We start from the raw sequence: 21,321 nt of genomic DNA, 5'->3' as shown, positions 1-21,321 counted from the left end.
GGGTGGAGATCAGAGTGACAATTCCACTCTGTCACCCTTAGCAGCCTAGAGGGCTGCTTCACAAGCTGTATATGGAAGAAAAATGGAAATCATTAATAAAATACAACAAACCTAAGGTAGAAACCAGCTAAACTGGTCGGTTTGGCTCCGGTTGGTGGGTGTGTACTACTGAGGAGGAGCTAACTTTTATTGACTAGTGTCAGCCTCTTAGTGGCAGCTGCATACACCCCTGGCTTCCTGTGCCCCCCAATGAAGCCATAGAGAAAACCGCGCTGCATGCAGACAATATCTATGACAAAGGTGGGTTCCAGCAGAGAGGCCAATGCAGTTGAGAATAAAGTCATTAATACCAGTAGAATTTGAATGGTGCAGCACAGAAGCATCAAACAAAAATAGATGTCAACTGCCAGTTTGGTAGGATCAACTGTCACTGATGAAGCCAGACCTGAAGGGCCTAATCCCTTATGCAAATACATAGTGTACAAGATCCCCATCCATGGCAGGAATCTGAAGGGCAGCCTAGATTTCTGCCACCAAAAGTAGAAGTTTGTTTCCAATCCAACGTGAAAGCATAATCTTAGCCCTACAAGCGAAGGTGGCACAGCACCTAAGGAAAAATTCTGGTCATCAGTATAACAAGATACTGATTGGGCTAAAATCATTTTTGAAATTGAGTTACATTAAAAATATTGCACGTTATGCCTGTTATAGCCTTTGTTGTGCAATTTCTATCGATGACTGCAGTTTGCAACTCTTATCTGCCTTTTCTAGTGCTGTTTTAGGACCAAAAACTTCAACACAAACATTATGTACTTTGTGGTCATAAATCAGCTAAGGAGCTCAGAAAAAATACAAAATAAAACACCCCATAAAAAAAATTGACACGATCTCCTGTCTAAAAGTCATTCTGCGACCAGCAATATACAGATAAGCAAAGAACCTGTAAAAGCCAAAATGGTGAAAATGTTTAAATTAAATTACAAAAAACAAATATTGTTTTTTTTTTGCCCAAAACATATACATTAAAAATAATAAATAAAATACCCCCAAAGGGGTCAATACCATATTATTGGGGAGCGTGTACTCTTCTGTAAAATAATTTGTCTTGATGTTTTAGGCCATGTGCACACGCAGCGGATTCCATTGCAGAATTTTCCGCAGCGGTTTTGATAAATCCGCAGTGCAAAACCGCTGCAGTTTTTACTGCGGATTTATCGCGGTTTTTATTGCGGTTTCCGCTGCGGTTTTTCACCTGCAGTTTCCTATTGGAGCAGGTGAAAAACCGCTGCGGATTCCGCACAAAGAATTGACATGCTGCGGAAAATAAACCGCTGCGTTTCCTCATGGTTTTTTCCGCAGCATGTGCACTGCGGATTTCATTTCCCATAGCATTACATGGTACTGTAAATGCATGGAAAACAGCTGCGGATGCGCAGCAAAATCCGCAGCGTGTGCACATACCCTTAAGCTTCTATAGTAACAAAAAATAAAAATAAGATCATTGCCAGCATTTTCCAGCCGTATTACAAAAGGTTTCCTAAGCAGGATGGTAACATCAGCAAGGCAAAAACTCTTACATTAATTTATAAATAAGTGAATTTATTTTCTCCCCCCTTTTTAAAATATGACAGTTCATAAATAGCAATTTTTCAATAGAATGACATTCATTAGTGGAACGTTAAATTAGCATTTTTCATTGACAGATGCTTGTCCAAATGGAGCTGCAGACGCCATCCTGAATGATGGAAACCACCAGCAAACATTAAAGGGAACCAGACAGCTGATTTACGCTGCTCAAACCAAGACCAGCGCTGCTATTGCAGACATTTACTCTGCAACACTGCAAACATACTTTTATTAGCCGGCCAGGAACAATACGACTGAGACATCCATGTTAAATTTCTAAGTGCTGCCAGATTTTTGATTGTCTTAATCAGACAGCACACTGACCCATTGAGTTAAGTGGATTTATTCAGACATCTGTTAAAATGAAATTCATAAATGAAACTCAGAGCACGTGCTATCTTGATCAGATTTGGATCATCAGAAATTGACATAATGGGTCTGTTTTTTTCTGATTTTAACTAAAAAACAAACAAACAAAATCCACAAAACAGAAACTCAGACAGTACACAGGTGTGAAAGAAGCCCGACATATAAAACGGCTGCAGGAACTAAACCCAAGGTCCTGGGTGCATGAATCAGCTGTCAGATTTCATTTAAAGCACAGTTTATGTCGGGAATTTTCCCCAACGTATACTACAACATCGCCATAGGCGAACATTCACCAAGCAAAGGCTGAATGTGTTTTCTTTTGGATTCCATGTGACTCGGTCTCAATCTATGTAACTACATAGGAGAGTGCAGCAGACTGCACTTTCCTATACAGAGGAACAATAGAAAGAAATGTATACCATTGACAGTGGGACCCTATGATGGACAGATGCCTAAGCGGCATTTTTCTTGGAGTTCAGGGATATGACCCCTTGTCAAAAGATGCAAGTCTTCATGGCAACTGCACAAAATGACAATTATGATGTACATGCAGCACACACGAAATAAGAGAAAACTATACAGCAATCACTTACCTAACGTAAGTTTAACAAACTCATTTGGAAAATTCTTCTCTAGCCATTGCCTGCACTTCGTAACATCGGGCATGTATTCACAGTACTAAACAAAGCAATGAAATATACGTGAGGCACAGCGAGTACGGTATGTAACTATAAAGCATATATTCCACCATTTTTAGGTTCTAATCAATGTACAGTTTATAATATTATATTTTCTATTTACTTCTTAAAGAACTTGTCCTATTAGGGCGAGCTCCTTCCATATTCCCTTTGGGGCGTGCAGACATCATACAGCAGTGTTCCCCAACTCCAGTCCACAAGCGTCACCAACAGATCACATTTTCAGGATTTTGCAGATATTGAACAAGTGATGGAATTATCATCTGGGCAATACTAAAGCTATTGTGAAAACATGATGTTTTGGGGGATTCTCTGCAAGGAGTTTGCATGCTCTCCCCGTGTTTGCGTGGATTTCCTCCGGTGTCCTCCCACATTCCAAATACATACTGATAGGGAATTTAGATTGTGAGCCCCAATGGGAAAAGTGCCGATAACGTCTGTAAAGCGATGTGGAATTAATGGCGCTATATAAGTGGGTAAAATAAATAAAGAAATCCTGAGGACTGGAGTTGGGAACCCTTTTCTCTTTGATAGTGGCCCCCTTCTTGGGACTTCACTCCATTAGCCAAACAATTAGCAACCAAGAAGGGAGGCTATCTCTGGATCTGGATGACCCATTTTAGTACTTTCGTTATGCGCCATCTCAAGCTAAAGGTGGCCATATGCCCTGGATAACTGTCAGCCCACAGCTATCTCACCCAATTTCTTTGACAAGATCAGGGAAAGACACTGCCAGACGAGTCTTTTCTACCTCCAGAACATAAGTATTTGGGCTCTGATTCATAAAAGATAACGTTCGCCAAAATTCTGGTGTTATGAAAAGTCACAAAATGTTGTGACTTGGCATTTTCAAGGGAATCTGTCACCCCAAAATTGGCCTATAAACTAAGGCCACCAGCATCAGGGGCTTATCTAAAGCATTCTGGAATGCTGTAGATAAGCCCCCGATGTATCCTGAAAGATGAGAAAAGAGGTTATATTATACTCACCCAGGGGCGGTCCCGGTCCGGTTCTGGTCTGATGGGCGTCGTGGTCCGGTCTGGGGCCTCCCATCTTCTTACGATGACGTCCTCTTCTTGTATTCATGCTGCAGCTCCGGCGCAGGTGTACTTTGTCTGCCCTGTTGAGGACAGAGCAGACAAAGTACGCCTGCGCAGGAACCGCGGCAGGAAGACGTCACCGTATGAAGATGGGAGGCGCCGGACCCGGAACACAACGCCCATCGGACCCAAACCGCACTGGGTCCTCCCCAGGGTGAGTATAATATAACCTGTTTTTCTTATCTTTCAGGTGACATCGGGGCTTATCTACAGCATTACAGAATGCTGTAGATAAGCCCCTAATGCCGGTGGCCTTAGTTTATAGGCCAATTTCGGGGTGACAGATTCACTTTAACGTAGATTTCACTTGGCTAGACCAAAATGGGTATACCTGGGGGCAGGATAGGTGTAACATTGGGGATAGTCGCAGACACTAGCTCTTAACGAATCAGGTACCTGTGACTCCAACACACTCCCTCATCAATACCAATATGAACATCGCTGGACTTGCTGAATTTGGGTCCAAGTGTTTTAACTCAAATTCATGTCTAGGTGGAGTAGGAAGGCCCCCATACACATTGGGATATAATTTGTTAGGACATTATATTTGTCTGTTCCGTTTTAGGGTAGGGCAGACAGACAGAATCCACGTCCAAAATGGATCTGTTGTATAACTGACGAAAGACAGTTTTTAAAACAGATGTTTTAAAAGAAAAAAAAAAAAAAAAGTCTGGTAAGAAAAACGTTTTCTGATCTAAAAACAACCCTGAACCCATAACCTAGATGTACCCCATAATAATCAGTTGTGCATCAGATCAGTTTTGGAGATATATTCCGCTTATCTGTTTCTAAACGGAGAACAGGCAGATGGGTGCCCAAATGCAGATGGGAACATGTTCATTTGACTTTAGTGTGTGTATGGGACCTTGACTTCCATGCCAGCAAAGTCAACACTTTATGACTGCATTCTCTGGGAATTACCACTGATCACTGGAAGGAGAGCTTACTCATCTCCTCTCCAAATCACTTCACCTGCGCATTTGACCCCATCCCACCTCCTCCCCAACCTCATCACCACACTCATCTCTGCTCTAAGACATATCTTCAACTTATCACTAACTTCTGGTACCTTCCCTTCTGCGTTCAAACATGAGACAATTACACCTATTCTGAAGAAGCCATCCCTCGACCAGACCTCTACATCCAGATATCGACCCATATCACTGCTCCCGTTCACCTCCAAACGCCCAGAAAAGCACGTCCACACCGTACTTTCCTTCCATCTCTCATCTAACCTACTCTTTGACAACTTTCAATCCGTCTTCTGCCCCCCACAATTCCTTTGAATTTGCCCTAACCAAAATTACCATTGACTTGCTGCCAAAGCTAAGATACATTTCTCCATACTCCTCCTCCTAGATCTGTCCTCTATCTTCAACACAATAGACCACTCCCTCCTAATACAGATCCTTTCTTCCTTCGGTATCAAAGACATTGCCCTCTCCTGGATCTCCTTATTCCTCTCTAACCGCACATTTATCATCTCCCACAATACCTCTTCATCCCTTCCTTCTTCTCCATCTATACCTTTGGTCTGGGACAACTGATAAAGCCCCATGATTTCAAATATCATCTATACACTGATGACACTCATATCTACCTCTCTGGCCCAGACGTCACCTCTCTGCTGTCCAGAATCCCGGAGTTTCCATCAGCCATATCTTCCTAATTCTCTTCTTGCTTCCTAAAGCTCAACGTAGAGAAAACTGAGCTCATCATCCTTCTTCCATTTGAACTATCTTTCCCAATAAATGACATCACGCTTTCCCTAGTACCTAAAGACCGCTGCCTTGGAGTAATCTTCGACTCTCCCTTGTCCTTCAAAATCACATATCCAAGCCCTGGCCACCTCCAACTCAAAAATATCTCCAGAATCTATTCCTTCCTCAACCCTCAATCTACTAAAATACTAGTGCATGCGCTCATCATCTCCCACTTTGACTGTTGCATCATCCCGCTTTGACTGTTGCATCATCCTCCTCTGCGGTGTTCCTGCTGACACTCAAACCTTTCGAGTCTGTCCTTAACTCTGCTGCCCGACTAATCCACCTCTCTCCTCACTACTCCTCTGCAAATTCCTTCATTGGCTCACAATTCCCTAACGTATCCACTTCAAGCTACTAACATTACCCTATAAAACTATCCATAATATGTCTCCCCGAATAAATCTCTGAACTAATCCACAGATACCTCCCACCACATAATCTTCGGTCCTCCCAAGACCTCCTCCTCTCCTCCACAGTCGTACGTTCCTCCCCCAGTTGACTTCTCCAGAGTATCCCCCATCCTCTGGAATTCTGTGCCCAAACAAGTGTGATTATCCTCTACTTTCGGAACTTTCAAGGGGGATTTCAAGCTGCCAAGACCCCCCCCCAAACCTACAGTTTCCTTCCCCATTATCATGTGAAATGTAAGCCTACAAAGGCAGGGTCCTCTGCCCTCTGTACCTGTTTGTCACTATTAGTTTGTTCATTGTAATTTTTATTTATCTATTGTATATAAACCCTTGTCATGTAAAGCACCATGGAATCAATAATGCTATAAAAACAATAACAGGTCATCAATATAAGTATAAACAACCACTTTAGGAAATTGCAGGTGTACTGTACACAATTATCTGTGCAGAGTGTAATGTAATATTCCCATCATGAAGTAGGTGTAAAGCAAGGTGGCTCAGTGGTTAGCACTGTTGCTTTTCTACCACGGGTTCAAATCCTTCCAATGACGACATCAGCAAGGATATTGTATGTCCTCTCAATGTTTGCATGGGTTTCCACTTGTTTCCTCCCACCCCAAAGACATACTGATAGGGAATCTAGATTGTGAGCCCCAATGGGGACAGTAAAGATAATGTCTGCAAAGCGCTGTGGAATTAATGTGCTACATAAGTGAGTAAAATAAATAAATCATTTTGTGCCTTATGTCCGAACTCAGGATGTGAGCTATGGCACTTGGTGGACTCCAGACACAAGAGGCTCAGCCTGCACTGGTCTAAAGTAACCTGATCAGCTGGTTAGTAAAGTTTGGCTAAAGGCAAGCACTCTTTAATAATGCCATTTCAGAAATAAGGAGAAAACTGAAGTCTTACCTCTGTTGGTAGTGAACACACTGCAGAGGGACAAGAAATGACATAGTGTTAAGTCTACAAAGAGATTTCATTTTCAGAACAAAGACAAGAACATCAAGAAAATAAAGGTCTAAAAATAAAACAAACATGGATAACATAGCACGATTTCTAAGCCTGGTATAATAAGAAAAGGAGAAGAAACCAACAGCGAAAAACTGGACAGATGAACTCATCAAAGGTAATGTACGGCTGAAAAATGCATTAAAGAAGTTGTCCACTACTATAAAGTTGTTTTTTTTTTTTCATAAATCTTGCTATTATGTGCCACTGAAAACATCTACTGTGTTTATTTTAACAATATTACCTTTTATCATGCTGTAGCAGCACATCTTCAGTGCTGGATTCAGCTCTCATGGGGTTAATCGACTACTTCCTTATTGTGCCCTAATACTACAAGTTCCATGATGCTTTGCACTGTCCTCTAAGCCCGAACTTAGCACACCCTCTCCAAAACACACCCAAACCCCTCCCTCCTCTCCCTCCTCTCCCTCCTCTCTGTTCAGGCTGATGAGGAGAGGTCACATCTTTGTCACAAGCTGTAAAGCAGCACCAAGAACTGCACAACCATGGTGATCAAGCTTTTAGCTTTTTTTCTTTCTCATCTATTTCATAGTATATATAGTTTAGTATACATATGATATACTGTAAAGAGATCCTACTGCGTATATGTCTTAGATATGTAAATTACACAGTACATGTGTGGTTATATGTGTCCATCTACATACGCTTGTGTACATGTATATATTATGTGTGTTCTTATTTTACACTATTTGTGCTCATATACAGGAGAGGCCCCAGTTTCAGAAACAATATATGGGCCATTTGCAGAAATAACAGCTCATCCTAAGTCACAATTCCACCTGCTTTCGAGGTAGAAATGGCCCCCATTGCATTTTAGCTGCACAAATATGTGATCACACCTTTTATATACACACCAATATATACTTCTATGTGTATGTATGGAATAAATTATTTATTCATATACATACACTTTAATATTTTGTTGCAGTGATATATACATACATATAGAACTTTGAAGGGTTTGTCCACTATTCTAACAACCCCCTCTCAGTCTGTATGTTTACTAGATTCCAGTGCCTGCACGTTCCAATAGTGTCGGCGCGGTGTCTCGCAGCGATTGTACCTGTGGTCAATCAGTGGCCGCATCACTCTCACCACCTTCTAAGCAAACTCTTATATCTGTAGGAAGTGAGTGTTGCTGCATTTTTTTTAAGAATTACCAAATGTAAGCCACTTCTTCCTAAGGCGAAGACAGTGAAGCAGCCACTGATTGTCCACAGGGTTCACATAATGACACTGACACAAATTCTCCGTGAGAGAAACTGTGGTGACAACATTGGGAGTATTCAAATCACATCCTTGTATTCACTCTGAGTGTAATATGAGTAACCAAAAATCTGCATTCACACTGAGAAATTACAGATTTGTAGACTGTAGTCTACACTGTGCATTTTATAGATTCAAAACAGTTTTAGTATCATATATTAAAGGGATTGTTCAGTACTTGTCCATTACTTTATATTTATGGTCTTTACTTTGGTTATGTCATCACTGGGATTGCGATAACCATATCTTCCACCCTCACCGATGATGCGTTTTTATAGAAAAAAAACTGAAAAAACACCCACCACCATCACGGTGATAAAGGGATCCAAACCCTAACCCTACCCCTAACCTCACCCCTAACCGTTTAATGAACATTTTCTGACAGTCATAGTGCCACGATATTTCAGTGCCACGTATTTCAGTGCCACGTATATAAGTGCCACATATATAAGTGCCACGTATGTAAGTGCCACGTGCCACGTATGTAAGTGCCACGTATGTAAGTGCCACGTATGTAAGTGCCACGTATGTAAGTGCCACGTATGTAAGTGCCACGTATGTAAGTGCCACGTATGTAAGTGCCACGTGCCACGTATGTACGTGCCACGTATGTAAGTGCCACGTATGTAAGTGCCACGTATGTAAGTGCCACGTATGTAAGTGCCACGTATGTAAGTGCCACGTATGTAAGTGCCACGTATGTAAGTGCCACGTATGTAAGTGCCACGTATGTAAGTGCCACGTATGTAAGTGCCACGTATGTAAGTGCCACGTATGTAAGTGCCACGTATGTAAGTGCCACGTATGTAAGTGCCACGTATGTAAGTGCCACGTATGTAAGTGCCACGTATGTAAGTGCCACGTATGTAAGTGCCACATATGTAAGTGCCACGTATGTAAGTGCCACGTGATGTATTTCAGTGCCACGGATTTAAGTGCCACCTATTTCAGTGCCACGTATATAAGTGCCACGTATGTAAGTGCCACGTGCCACGTATATAAGTGCCACGTATGTAAGTGCCACGTGCCACGTATTTCAGTGCCACGTATTAAAGTGCCATGTATTTCAGTCCCACTCCCGTGTAGCGGTGGGATATGGGGTAATAAGGGGTTAATGTCACCTTGCTATTGTAAGGTGACATTAAGCCGGGTTAATAACGGAGAGGCGTCAATAAGACGCCTATCCATTATTAATCCAATACTAAAAAAGGGTTAATGAAACACACACATTAGGAAAAAAGTATTTTAATATTCTTCATTTAACCATACTTACCATACTTCAGTGCCTGCAAAAAAGTAAAATAATAAACCGTATACTACCTGTCCGCCGTAGTCCAATTAATAACGAGTGTCCCACGACGATCTCCCCTATAGAACAGTGACATTGGGTGGTGTCACTGCTCTATAGGACCCTCAGTGACACACTGACAGGAGACAATGGCTCCTGTAGTGCATCACTGAGGTTACTAAAGTTCACTGGTCTCACTTTATGGCAAAAAGCTGCGTGGGAACTTTCTCATACAGCATGCCATAAAGTGAGACTAGGGACTATTTTCTCACAGGGGTGTAGGAATACATTGTGGGGAATACATTGTGGAAGGATACCTTCCTCCCCTCATTGTGTTCCTGGAGCCCCTGGAGAGTGGTTGCATCAGCAGAGGCTCCTGCTCTCCACGGGAGATCGTCGTGGGACACTCGTTTTAATTGGATTTCTGCGGATCAGGGAGTATAGTGTTTGTTTATTATTTTAATATTTTTTACAGATGACAATGGCTTCGGGGATCAAAGTGACAAGTGATGGTGAGTATGTAATCTATGTTATATGTACTGTATGTCTGTTGTATGTACGTACTGTATGTGGCATGTTTCATGTCGCATGTCACATGTTGCATGTCGTCGCATGGTGCATGTCGCATGTTGTCGCATGGTGCATGTTGATGCATGGTGCATGTCGACGCATGGTGCATGTCGATGCATGGTGCATGTCGTCGCATGGTGCGTGTTGCATGTCGTCGCATGGTGCATGTCTCATGTTGACGCATGGTGCATGTTGACGCATGGCGCATGTTGGTGCATGTCGCATGTTGACGCATGTGCATGTCGTCGCATGGTGCATGTCGCATGGTGCATGTCGCCGCATGGTGCATGTTGTTGCATGTCGTCGCATGGTGCATGTTGTCGTATGGTGCATGTCGTCGCATGGCGCATGTCGTCGCATGGCGCATGTCGTCACATGACGCATGTCGACGCATGGTGCATGTCGACGCATGGTGCATGTCGATGCATGGCGCATGTCGTTGCATGGTGCATGTCATTGCATGGTGCATGTCGTCGCATGGTCATGTCGTCGCATGGTGCATGTCGCATGGTGCATGTCGTCGCATGGTGCATGTGTCGCATGGTGCATGTGTCGCATGGTGCATGTCATCGCATGTCGTTGCATGGTGCATGTGTCGCATGGTGCATGTCGCCGCATGGTGCATGTTGTCGCATGTCGTCGCATGGTGCATGTCGTTGCATGGTGTGTATGTATGTATGTATGTACTGTGTTTTTGTTTTGTTTTTTTACATTCAACACATTAGCCGGATGATGGGACTACTACTGTCCCATCATTGGCTAATGTGTCACTCACTGTCACTGTAGCAGGCAGAGCCCGATGGGACTTGTAGTCCCATCGGACGATGCCTGCACACACACGCACAGCGCCGGCACACACACACACACACACACACACACACACAGCGCCGGCACACACACACACGCACAGCGCCGGCACACACACACACGCACAGCGCCGGCACACACACACGCACAGCGCCGGCGGGCAGAAGTACCGGCGCCGGCGGTCACAAGCACCGGCACCGGCGGGCACAAGCACCGGCACCGGCGGGCACATGCACCGGCGCCGGCGGACACAAGCACAGGCAGACCCCCGGCGACCGAAGCACAGCCCAGCCACACATCATGATCCCAGCACTGAGCAGTGAGCACACACAGCCCCGCCCGCCCCCAGCACCGCCCACAGCCCAGTCACTCTTGCTGAGTGACTGCTGACTGTGGGGGCTGGTCACGCCTGCTGCTGACGTCACGTCAATTTTCAGAGCCTGGAAATTGACGTGACGTCGGCGGAAATGAGCGGCGGCTGCAGTCTGGGGGTCATGTGACCCGGACTCAGCAGGAGGAATAGCGCCGCTCACAGGCGAAAACGTCAACAGAAGGTAATGGCACAATTCATTAGGGGCCCCGGGGGGGTACATTGGGGGGGTTAATTGAAAGTAGTGGACAACCCCTTTAACCCTATAGAAAAAACAGTTAATAATTAACAACTAAAATGTAGCAGGTGGCTAATTAAGGGGTATCACGCTGTTCAGATACTTAAAAAAAAAAAGAAAAAAAAAAAAAGAAGGGTCATTACACACAGTAAAGCCCTAAGAGTGCTTTCACATTGCGTTTAGGCACCGGTTCAGCGGCCCCGTTGGGGCTTACGTCTAACCTCGCGCAAAACGGGATTATTTGGACTTAGGGTGCCAATGGGACCTTATCTGGTGTATACGCCAACTGGAAGCAGACACCCAGACGACGTCTACCATGTCTGACCACCCGCAAAACGGGATATGGACAAGCCCAGGCATGAGCCACTAAGCGGGTGCCTAAACGCAATGTGAAAGCACCCTAATGCTACATCCTAATCAGGTATCCTGCACCGTTTAGTCACATTGTTGCTATTCTTCAGTGGTCTCGGCTTCATCCGTAGCTCTTATGGGTGGTAGCAGACCACAGTTCCCTTCATACACTGATCACATGTATTCCAGCCTGCCCTCGTCCCCCTTTATACCACTGCCTGATGGACAGAACCATTTTATGTATCACGTACCATAAATTTTAAATCGCGGTCATGTTTGATTTATTTACAAATACCCCTTCCAGAAATGGAATAAAATGTAAAACATAACCTAGAAATACTTGCCTCCACAGTACAGTACTTTTAGTGGATAATCGCCATCCACTTTAGGAATTCTTGTATCTCCTTTACAATCGTGCGATGGCTCTGAATTTTCAGTTGCTGTACTAGCCATCTCCAAGACCCTGGGAAAGAGATGCCAAGAATACAGCTTATAATACAGAAATAGCTTAAAGGGGTTGTCCATCTCGATCTCATACATTTACAACATAGCCACAGGATATGCAATAAGTGTGGGTCCCATCGGGCACCGCTGGCAGTGAGGAGATGGCCTCTCCATTCATTTCAATAGGAGGTAAGAAAATTGCTGAGCGTACTCCCATAAAAATAAAAAGCTGAAAGTGTGTGGCCACCTCTCCGCTGACAACGATGGGCAACCGAGCTCTGTTCTCAAGATAGACCCGTGTCTCATACGCTTAGGGCTCATTCTGTGGATATGCCAGAAATGTGAGATGGGAACATCACTTTATAGATAGGTTTACACCAGGCATTGGGGGTGTGGAGGGACATATAAATAATACTATACTGGTTTATACCACGGATGCACTGCCATCACATCAGAACTGCATGTTATACAGTGGCAGTGTTCCCATCACTCCAACATGGCATGGCCTATGGTAAAGCCACTAGCCGCCGCAATACACATGTGGACGTGGGCTGTATTTTATTGTCCACTTTACAACCACAATTCCCAGCCCGAGGGCAGGTCTTACGCCCTGAACCTACAACAGAGACATATAGGATGCTAGAAATGACGGCCACAAGGCCCCCGGGAGGGTTGTGGAATTTTGGGTGTAACATGAATGAGAAAATACTAGTGAAAAGTACGCTCGGGTGTTATCAGAGTATCTTGGGCAGGCTTGAATAATATGGTCAAGTCTCCTCGGCTGCATGTTTCGTGGATGTTAGGCACAACACATGCGGGGATTACCTAACATACATGGGCAATCCCCACGTTTATGCTTCATCAAATACTTGTAATGGCTACTGGAAAATAAGAAGGGAGAGGTGCAGTGAATACTAGAACGTATGATGCAGAGACCGCAAGGGATGGAGAAGGAAAAAGATGGAGGTAATAACACAAAACCCACTGCTGAGCCTCATTTCTGGCCTACATACATATTACATACTAAGGCGGAAACCAATGGAATTTAGATACCGGTTGGGACCATTAGTGGGATATTTCCATCTCTTACATCTATGACGTTTCCACAGCAGATATGGCCCAGCAATGGGACAAGGCGGCAGAATTCCCATTCATTTGTTTGGGATTTCCGTACAAGTCTCCGCTGTCATTGGTGTATGCCAAGACCCCGTTCTTCAGATAAATGCAGGTCCTATTGGTGGGACACATACCTACTATACATTTATATTGTCCGCTATGGGGATCTCCCGTACACCACCATTGACAGTGCCAGCGCAGGAACGGATAAGGCGGTAATAACCTGTAGATGGCAGTGGGGAGGATTCCTGTCAGCGGCCCTATATAACACGGGTACTGGATCTCCCCCTGCCCACAGCTGGCACACCCACCATCTGGTCACCCACCCATCTGCTCTATTTGGGCAGGTTAGGAAATGCTGGTATAGGAGCCCCTGAATGTCTGTGCGGTGTATGGAGCAGGCGGGGCTGTCAGGGATTGCTGACATCTGTAGTGTCTCAGCAGGTGGCAGGCACATGTCTGCAGGTCCAGCTCTCTTGTGGGTGGCGTGCTCTGCCAGGCCTCTGGTGGGCAGGGGAGCCTAGAGGACACCACCAGGATGCTGAGTGTGGCCCTGATCCGCTCTCATGTGTAGGGCCCTAGGAGGACGGAGGCTGGTATACTAGTGGCAGCCATCATGGTGCTCTCACTCCCCCTCATTAGAACGCACATTACCAAAGCAGCCGTCCTCTCTGCTCCCGGGATCCGTTTCACATGCAGATCACAGCCCGGTCCCCACGCCGGGGAAGCTGTCCAATGCCGTTTCTCCCTGCACCACCGCCACTTCCGCCGCCGTGATGCGAGCCCTTCCCAAGCCGTGACTAGACTTCCGGCCGCCATCTTTGTACACCCAGGTAGTTATGCGTATTACAAGTTGTGAGGAAATCTGGTCATTATTCCACGTGTCTTACGTATATCGCTGTCAGCTCCTCAGTAGCCGATTGTTCAAGGCTGGTACAATGGGAAAGGGGAGCAGTGAGGAGACTACGTCCTTGTGCCGGTGTTCTATGTGCTAAGAGTTGTCATTACTGATGCAGTGTGTGGAAGACAATTTCAAACATTCTAAGACCCCCTATCAAGTCAGATATTTTCATGACTGAGCCTCCATGTTTATTGACTTTGAAAAACAATAAGGTCACACTGCGCTATGTGGCAAGTCACCTGAACTAAGGGGTTTATCTGGTTGTGACCGCGCAGGCGATGTTAGTGCTAGAATCTGGTGGTGGGATAAATGGCGGATAAGTTGCATGGGTTAGAGATGGGATTTCCATTAAGCTTATTTATTATGCTTTGCTTAAATAGCACTATGGTATTCCACCCGACTTTACAGACATTATCATCGTTGTCCCCGTTGAGGCTCACAATCTACTCCCTATCAGTATGTCTTTGTGTGGGAGGAAACCAGAGAACCAGGAAGAAACCCACACAAACACGGGGAGAACATACAAACGCCTTGCAGATGTTGAACTTGGTGGTATTGGAACACATGACTCCAGCGCAATGAGGCTACCCACTGAGCCACTGTTCTGCCCACTGCAAAATCTACAGAGCTGTGTACAATGTCACTTGTGATCCCTGTATTACCTTTACACTATATACAGAGCTCCTGTGTATAATGTCACTGGTGATCACTGTATTGCCTGTACACTGACACTATATACAGAGCTCCTGTGTACAATGACACTGGTGATCACTGTATTACCTGTACACTGACACTATGTACAGAGCTCCTGTGTATAATGTCACTGGTGATCACTGTATTGCCTGTACACTGACACTATATACAGAGCTCCCGTGCATAATGTCACTGGTGATCACTGTATTGCCTGTACACTGACACAATATACAGAGCTCCTGTGTATAATGTCACTGGTGATCACTGTATTACCTGTACTCTGACACTATATACAGAGCTCCTGTGTATAATGTCACTGGTGATCACTGTATTGCCTGTACTCTGACACTATATACAGAGCTCCTGTGTATAATGTAACTGGTGATCACTGTATTACCTGTACACTGACACTATCTACAGCAGGGGTGTCAAACTGCATTCCGGGCTGCAAACAGGTCATGTTTTCAGGATTTCCTTGTATTGCACAGGTGATCATTTAATCACCTGCACAGAATGATTCCAGCACCTTGTGCAATGAGAAGGAAATCTTGAAAACACGCATGGTTTGAGGCCCTCGAGGAATGCAGTTTGACACCCCTGATCTACAGAGCTCTTGTGTATAATGTAACTGGTGATCACTGTATTACCTGTACACAGACACTATATACAGAGCTCCTGTATATAATGTCACTGGTGATCACTGTATTACCTGTACTCTGACACTATATACAGAGCTCCTGTGTATAATGTCACTGGTGATCACTGTATTACTTGTACTCTGACACTATATACAGAGTTCCTGTGTATAATATAACTGGTGATCCCTGTATTACCTGTACTCTGACTCTATACACAAAGCTCCTGTGTATAGTGTCACTGGTGATCACTGTATTACCTGTACACTATATACAGAGCTCCTGTGTATAATATCATCGGTGAACACTAAATTACCTGTACACTGACACTATATGCAGATCTTCTGTGTATAATGTCTCTGGTGATCCCTGTTTTACCTGTACACTATATACAGAGCTCTTGTGTATCAAGTCACCAATGTTATTATTAGTATGTGTTTTTTATTAATGATCTGTATTGCAGTGGTGGTGATATGTGATCTGATCATGGTGTGGCAGTATTTAGCCCTTGTATGTGGTATTATTCATTCACTATGTGGTGGTAATATGTGGTCTGTTCATTGTATGGCAGAATTGGTCCCTTGCATGTAGTATTATTCAGTCACTATGTGGTGGAAATATGTGGTCTGGTCATGCTATAGCAGTATTCCCTTGTACTTGGTATTTTTCGGTTTCTATGTGGTTTGGTTGTGATGTGACGGTGGCATTATTTGTGTTTTGTATGTAGTATTATTCAGTCACTATATAGTGGTAATCTGTGGTCTGAACAAAGTGTGATGTTCTTTATTTGTGGTATTATTCAGTCACTGTGGTGGTGATACGGGGTCTGTCATTGTGTGGTGGTATTCTTTTGTATGTGTATAGTCAGTCACTATGTGGTGGTAATATGTGATCTGGTCATGGTGTGGCATTATTTGTCTTTTGTATGTAGTATTTTTCAGTCACTGTAGTGGTAATATGTGGTCTTGACAAAGTGTGGTGGTATTTTTTTAATGGTGGTAATATGTGTTCTTGTCTTTGGTGGTATATGTCCCTTGTAGGTAGTATCATTCGCTCAATATGTCGAGGTAATATGTGGTCTGGTCATGCTATAGCAGTATTCCCTTGTACTTGGTATTTTTTGGTTTCTATGTAGTTTGGTCGTGATGTGACAGTATATGTACTTTGCATGTGCAATTATTTGGTCACTATATAGTGATTGTCATAGATGTAATTGTAAAATCTATAAAGCCATCTCATAGTTCATGTTGCCCCCCACTCCCCACTTCCCCGCTGCAAACAGGTAATTAAACTTGGTTGTCTGATCAATCACAGAAACAAATTTAAGGCAACTTGCAAAAGAATGTGGAAGGCGGACAGATTTATGGTCTGTGGAGATGCCCTATGGCTATAATCTCCCTTTGTTCAGAGAACTGCACACTACTTCCTATTCAAATTATGAATATTTTTTTTTTATGAACAGTGAGGGTCCTATAGTTATGTTATGGAAATTTGGTTTGGATAAATCTATCCCTGTGTGTGCTGCGGCCGTTCCCAATAAGACTGAGTATTTTGAGCGCTCAAGGAATGAGACTGCACACCATTGTGTCAATAACATTCCATCAATACTGATGATTTATTGTACATACATGGATTTATAATTGCATATAGAAAGGAATGGACAGGGGTGGTTAGTTAACTACCATACAATTTAGCTATTATTTCATTGGCTGACTGAGTACATAATGTATTTAACTGAGTACATGGCATATTCTGACTGAAGTCTACCTGGCAACAAGCTGATTTAACACTCTTGGACGTAGCTGTCACCCTTATCCTGCTATTTCAGCAAGATTTAGCGATATTCTAGACATTACTTCAGGACATCTGGCCTAAGTTCCTGTTTTATGGTGTCTGGAAAGTACCAAGGAACCATCTGGCCTAGCTCATGTGGTCAAGTCGAGCAATTGATTATAAACTAGCTGAGTATATATGATTATAGAGGAGTATACATGCAAGTGAGAGCTACATGATATATATATTTCTATCACAAGCCCCCCTTAGATATCACTTGCCCTAATCCTAGCCTCCTGTCCCAAAGCGCTGCAACTCTTTTGTGCTGCCGGTGAACTGACGCACATCTAGTGCATACGCCCCACTCCGTACAGACTTTTCGCAAATGGGCGGTCAGGAGATCTGTCCCTAACAGGGGTTCGCTGCAATCAGTCTCTTAGTCAACAGCATGTGTAGTGAGCGGTGTGTATTCTTTATCAGGTACGTCATCTATCCGGTCAGGCAGGGCATCCACAACATCATTCTGGCTTGGGTGTCATCCTCTGGTAGGTGAGCTTTCTTGCAATGCAATTGTATCGAGTGGATCCAAGTTGGACTTCCCTCCAGCTTCACAGAGGTTGGCGTCATCAGCGGCACTTGGACAGGACCATCAGATCAGGGATCGAGTGGTGTTCTCCTTATAGACTATTTTCACCAACACCCAGTCTCCTGGCTTCAAGGAGTGCGTACCGGACACTGAATCTGGATCTGGCAATGAAGAAAAAACTCGAGAATGGATGTTAGCAAGTTTCTCGGTGAGTTCAATTACATAAGCAGACAAAGTATCATATTGCATAATCAGCTGCTGAGGGAAAGAATACCCCTAACCTGGGACTAGACCCAAACAAAATTTCTTATGGTGACAGCTTTTCTGGGCCTCTGGAAGTGTGCCTTACACTAAGTAGTGTGATTGGGAGTGTCTCCTGCCATGGTTTGCGTGTCTCTTGGGCAACTTTCAACATCCTGGTCTTAAGTGTCCCATTCAGTCTTTCCACTTTCTCGCTACTCTGGGGATTGTAAGGAGTGTGTAGTCTGACCCTACTGCTGACCAGATCTCTCGTGTGAGACTTGCTGTGAATGCGGGTCCCTGGTCACTCTCTATCACTTCTGGGACCCCATAGCTGCATATCTCGTCTCTGAGAGTAGCTTTGCAGTAGTCTTTGCTGACTGGTTCCTCACTGGGAAAACTTCTGGCCATCCTGAGAACACGTCCACGACCACAAGGGCATATTCGAATCCTCCACTTGGCGGCATTTGAATGTGGTCTATCTGGATCCTCTGGAAGGGGTACAGTGGTCTGGCAAGATGATGTGTGGGAACTTTCTCCATTCTTCCAGGGTTGCATTTGCTGCAGGTCAAACAGCTGCTAGTGAACTTGGCTGTTAGGGTGGAGATCCCTGGAGTGAACCAGTAAGCACCAATCAGATAATTCATCTGTGTCTTTTAGCTGTGTGTAGGCCCATGTGTCCATTGGACCACCATAGGGTACATGCTTCGGGGTAAACAGGGTTTGTAGTCCATTGCGTATATCCTTCCTTCTTCATGTGTTGCTCCCTTCCGCATCCAGCATTCCTTCTTGTCCTTTTGAGGCTTGCTCTTGCAGCTTTTTGAGCAGATCCCAGGACGTCATCTGGTCAGGTTTCTTGTCTTCAGTCATCATGTAGTAGCCGTCTGGCTCTACGACCTCTCCCACTTCTTCATATTGTCTTCCTTTGACTGCTTCTTTGGCTGCCATATCCGCCATGTTATTACCCCGTGCCTCTACTGTGTTCAATTTTCCATGTGCTCTGACTTTTAGTACTGCCTAAATTTTTTGTAGTTGGAATGTGTCCAGCAGGTCCTTGATGGCTCCATGATGTTTCACGGTTGTTCCGCTTGCTATGATGAAGTCCCTTGCAGTCCAGATGGGTCCAAAGTCGTGTGCTATGCCATGCGAGTACCTCGAATCGGTATATATGTCTGCAGTCTTGTCTTCTGCCATCTGGTAGGCCTTCGTCAGCGCTATCAGCTCTGCTTCCTGGGCTGACAGACTAGGCAGCAGACTTCTGGCCCACAGGATCTCTTGATTGCTGGTCACTGCACATCCCGTGTGGAATCTTCCTTCATCATCTGCAAATCTGGAGCCATCCACATAGAGGATCAACTCTGGATTGGTCAGTGGCTCTTCTGCCACCTTGGGTCATCCTGCTGTTTCCTGTTGCATGATGTAGAGGCAATCATGGTCACCTGTCCGGAGCAAATCCAGATCCCTACGGAAGGTATCATGCAGATTTTGACCAGAATTTTGATCTGAGGGTCCATATCTGTATCCCCCCTTGGGAGTGGGAGTAGAGTGGACAGGTTAAGGACTGTGCATCTGGAGATGGTGACATTGTCGGGCAGGAGTAGAGAGCACTGGAGGCAAAGATGCCTGGCGGTGGAGAGATGTTTTGGTTGAGGATTGCTGAGATGTCATGCGGAGCCTGGATTTCCAATGGATATCCACGAATGATGTCAGCAGTCCTGTCCAGGAGGGCGTGTGCTGCAAATGCTGCTCTCATGCAGGAGGAAGAGGCTCCCCTTGCAACTGGATCCAGGCGAGCTGAAAAGTAGTCTAAAGGTCTCTGCTTTCCCCCCTGAAGCTGTGTCAGGACTCCAGTAGCAAGGCCTTCTTTTTACATCATGTATAGATGAAATGGCTTCGCGTAGTCAGGTAGGCGCTGAGACTACAGAGCCTTTTAACTTCTTGAACGAGCTGAAGGCTGCATCTGTCAGGAGGAACGGGGTTACGTTGACGCAATCATACAGAGGCTGCATTAGGACTGAGGCATCAGGTATCCAGGCTCTGCAATACAAAACTAGGCCAAGGAAGGCCTGTAGCAACTTTGGAGTTGTTGGAGGAACCATCTTCTCCACTGTGGTCTTCCGGTCATCTGTCAGGTGTTTCGTCTGGTGAGCAATGCAGTGTCCCTGGAACGTAACTCGCTTCAGACACCACTGGACTTTGTTCTTTGAGACCTTGCAGTGCTGCTCCTCCAGGTAGAGTAGGAGAGACAAGGAATGGGCTTTACACGTGTCAAAGTCAACTGCACAAAGGAGTAGATCGTCCACGTATTGTAGCAGGGTTACTTCTGCATGTTCTGTGACCCAGTTGGTGAGGACTGTGCACATTGCTTTGGTGAACTGTGAAGGGCAGTTCTGGACCCGCTGTGGCATCACTGTCCATGTGTGCTGTGCCCTCTGGTGCATTAAGGCAAACAGGAACTGGTCTTCCGGATGAAGGGGAACACTGAAGAAGGCATTAGCCAGGTCGGTCACTGTGAACACTTTTGCTGTGGAAGGCACATTTGAGAACAGAGTGTGCGGATTCGGCACAATTGGAGTTTCAAACACCGTGGCGTCATTCACAGCTCTCAGGTCATGTACCATTCTGAACTTGGCTGGCTCTCCTGTTACAGTCTTTTTCCTAACCGGGAAAAGCGGGGTATTGCAAGGAGATGTGCAGGGGATAACGACCCCTATTTCCAGGAACACCTTCAATTGATCTGAGACAGCTTGACTCTGGGCGATGGACAGGGGATACTGGGCCTTACGACGATATGGAGTGCTTGGCTTGAGTGATACCCGCACTGGGGCAACTTGAGGTTTTCCCACGTCCTGGGGTCCCTTAGACCATAGACTTTCTGGTACTACGTCCAGTACCTCCTTGGGTAGGCCTCATCGGTTGTTTGAGGTTCCTGTAGGGCCGCCTGCATGACTGACTCTTCCTGAGTCAGAGGTGAAGAAAGGGTCACGGTCCCATCTTCCTGGAACACTATGGTTGCCTTCAGCTTCTGCAGTAGGTCCGCTC

General features: G+C 45.0%; 1 protein-coding gene across 2 annotated transcripts in view; it reads right to left on the bottom strand.

Annotated features, from left to right (window-relative positions):
• The window catches only part of DENR (density regulated re-initiation and release factor), a 32,670-nt gene extending 18,322 nt beyond the window's left edge, over nucleotides 1–14,348 (bottom strand). The window contains exons 1-4 of one of the 2 annotated variants that reach the window (XM_077293165.1): nucleotides 14,106–14,348; nucleotides 12,236–12,354; nucleotides 6,882–6,901; nucleotides 2,589–2,673 (exon numbers count right to left, since the gene is read on the bottom strand). In XM_077293165.1, coding sequence (XP_077149280.1) covers nucleotides 2,589–2,673; nucleotides 6,882–6,901; nucleotides 12,236–12,344 — 214 coding nt within the window. In that variant the 5' untranslated portion in view covers nucleotides 12,345–12,354; nucleotides 14,106–14,348. Of the gene's footprint in view, nucleotides 1–2,588; nucleotides 2,674–6,881; nucleotides 6,902–12,235; nucleotides 12,355–14,100 lie in introns of both variants that reach the window. The other variant, XM_077293164.1, reaches the window with a different exon arrangement.
• Between the last annotated feature and the right edge of the window lie 6,973 nt (nucleotides 14,349–21,321).

Source organism: Ranitomeya variabilis, chromosome 1 (assembly GCF_051348905.1).
Source record: "Ranitomeya variabilis isolate aRanVar5 chromosome 1, aRanVar5.hap1, whole genome shotgun sequence".
Lineage (NCBI taxonomy): Eukaryota > Metazoa > Chordata > Amphibia > Anura > Dendrobatidae > Ranitomeya > Ranitomeya variabilis.
The sequence above is the reverse complement of the archived record's forward strand: the minus strand, read 5'-3'. Positions and strand labels throughout refer to the sequence as shown.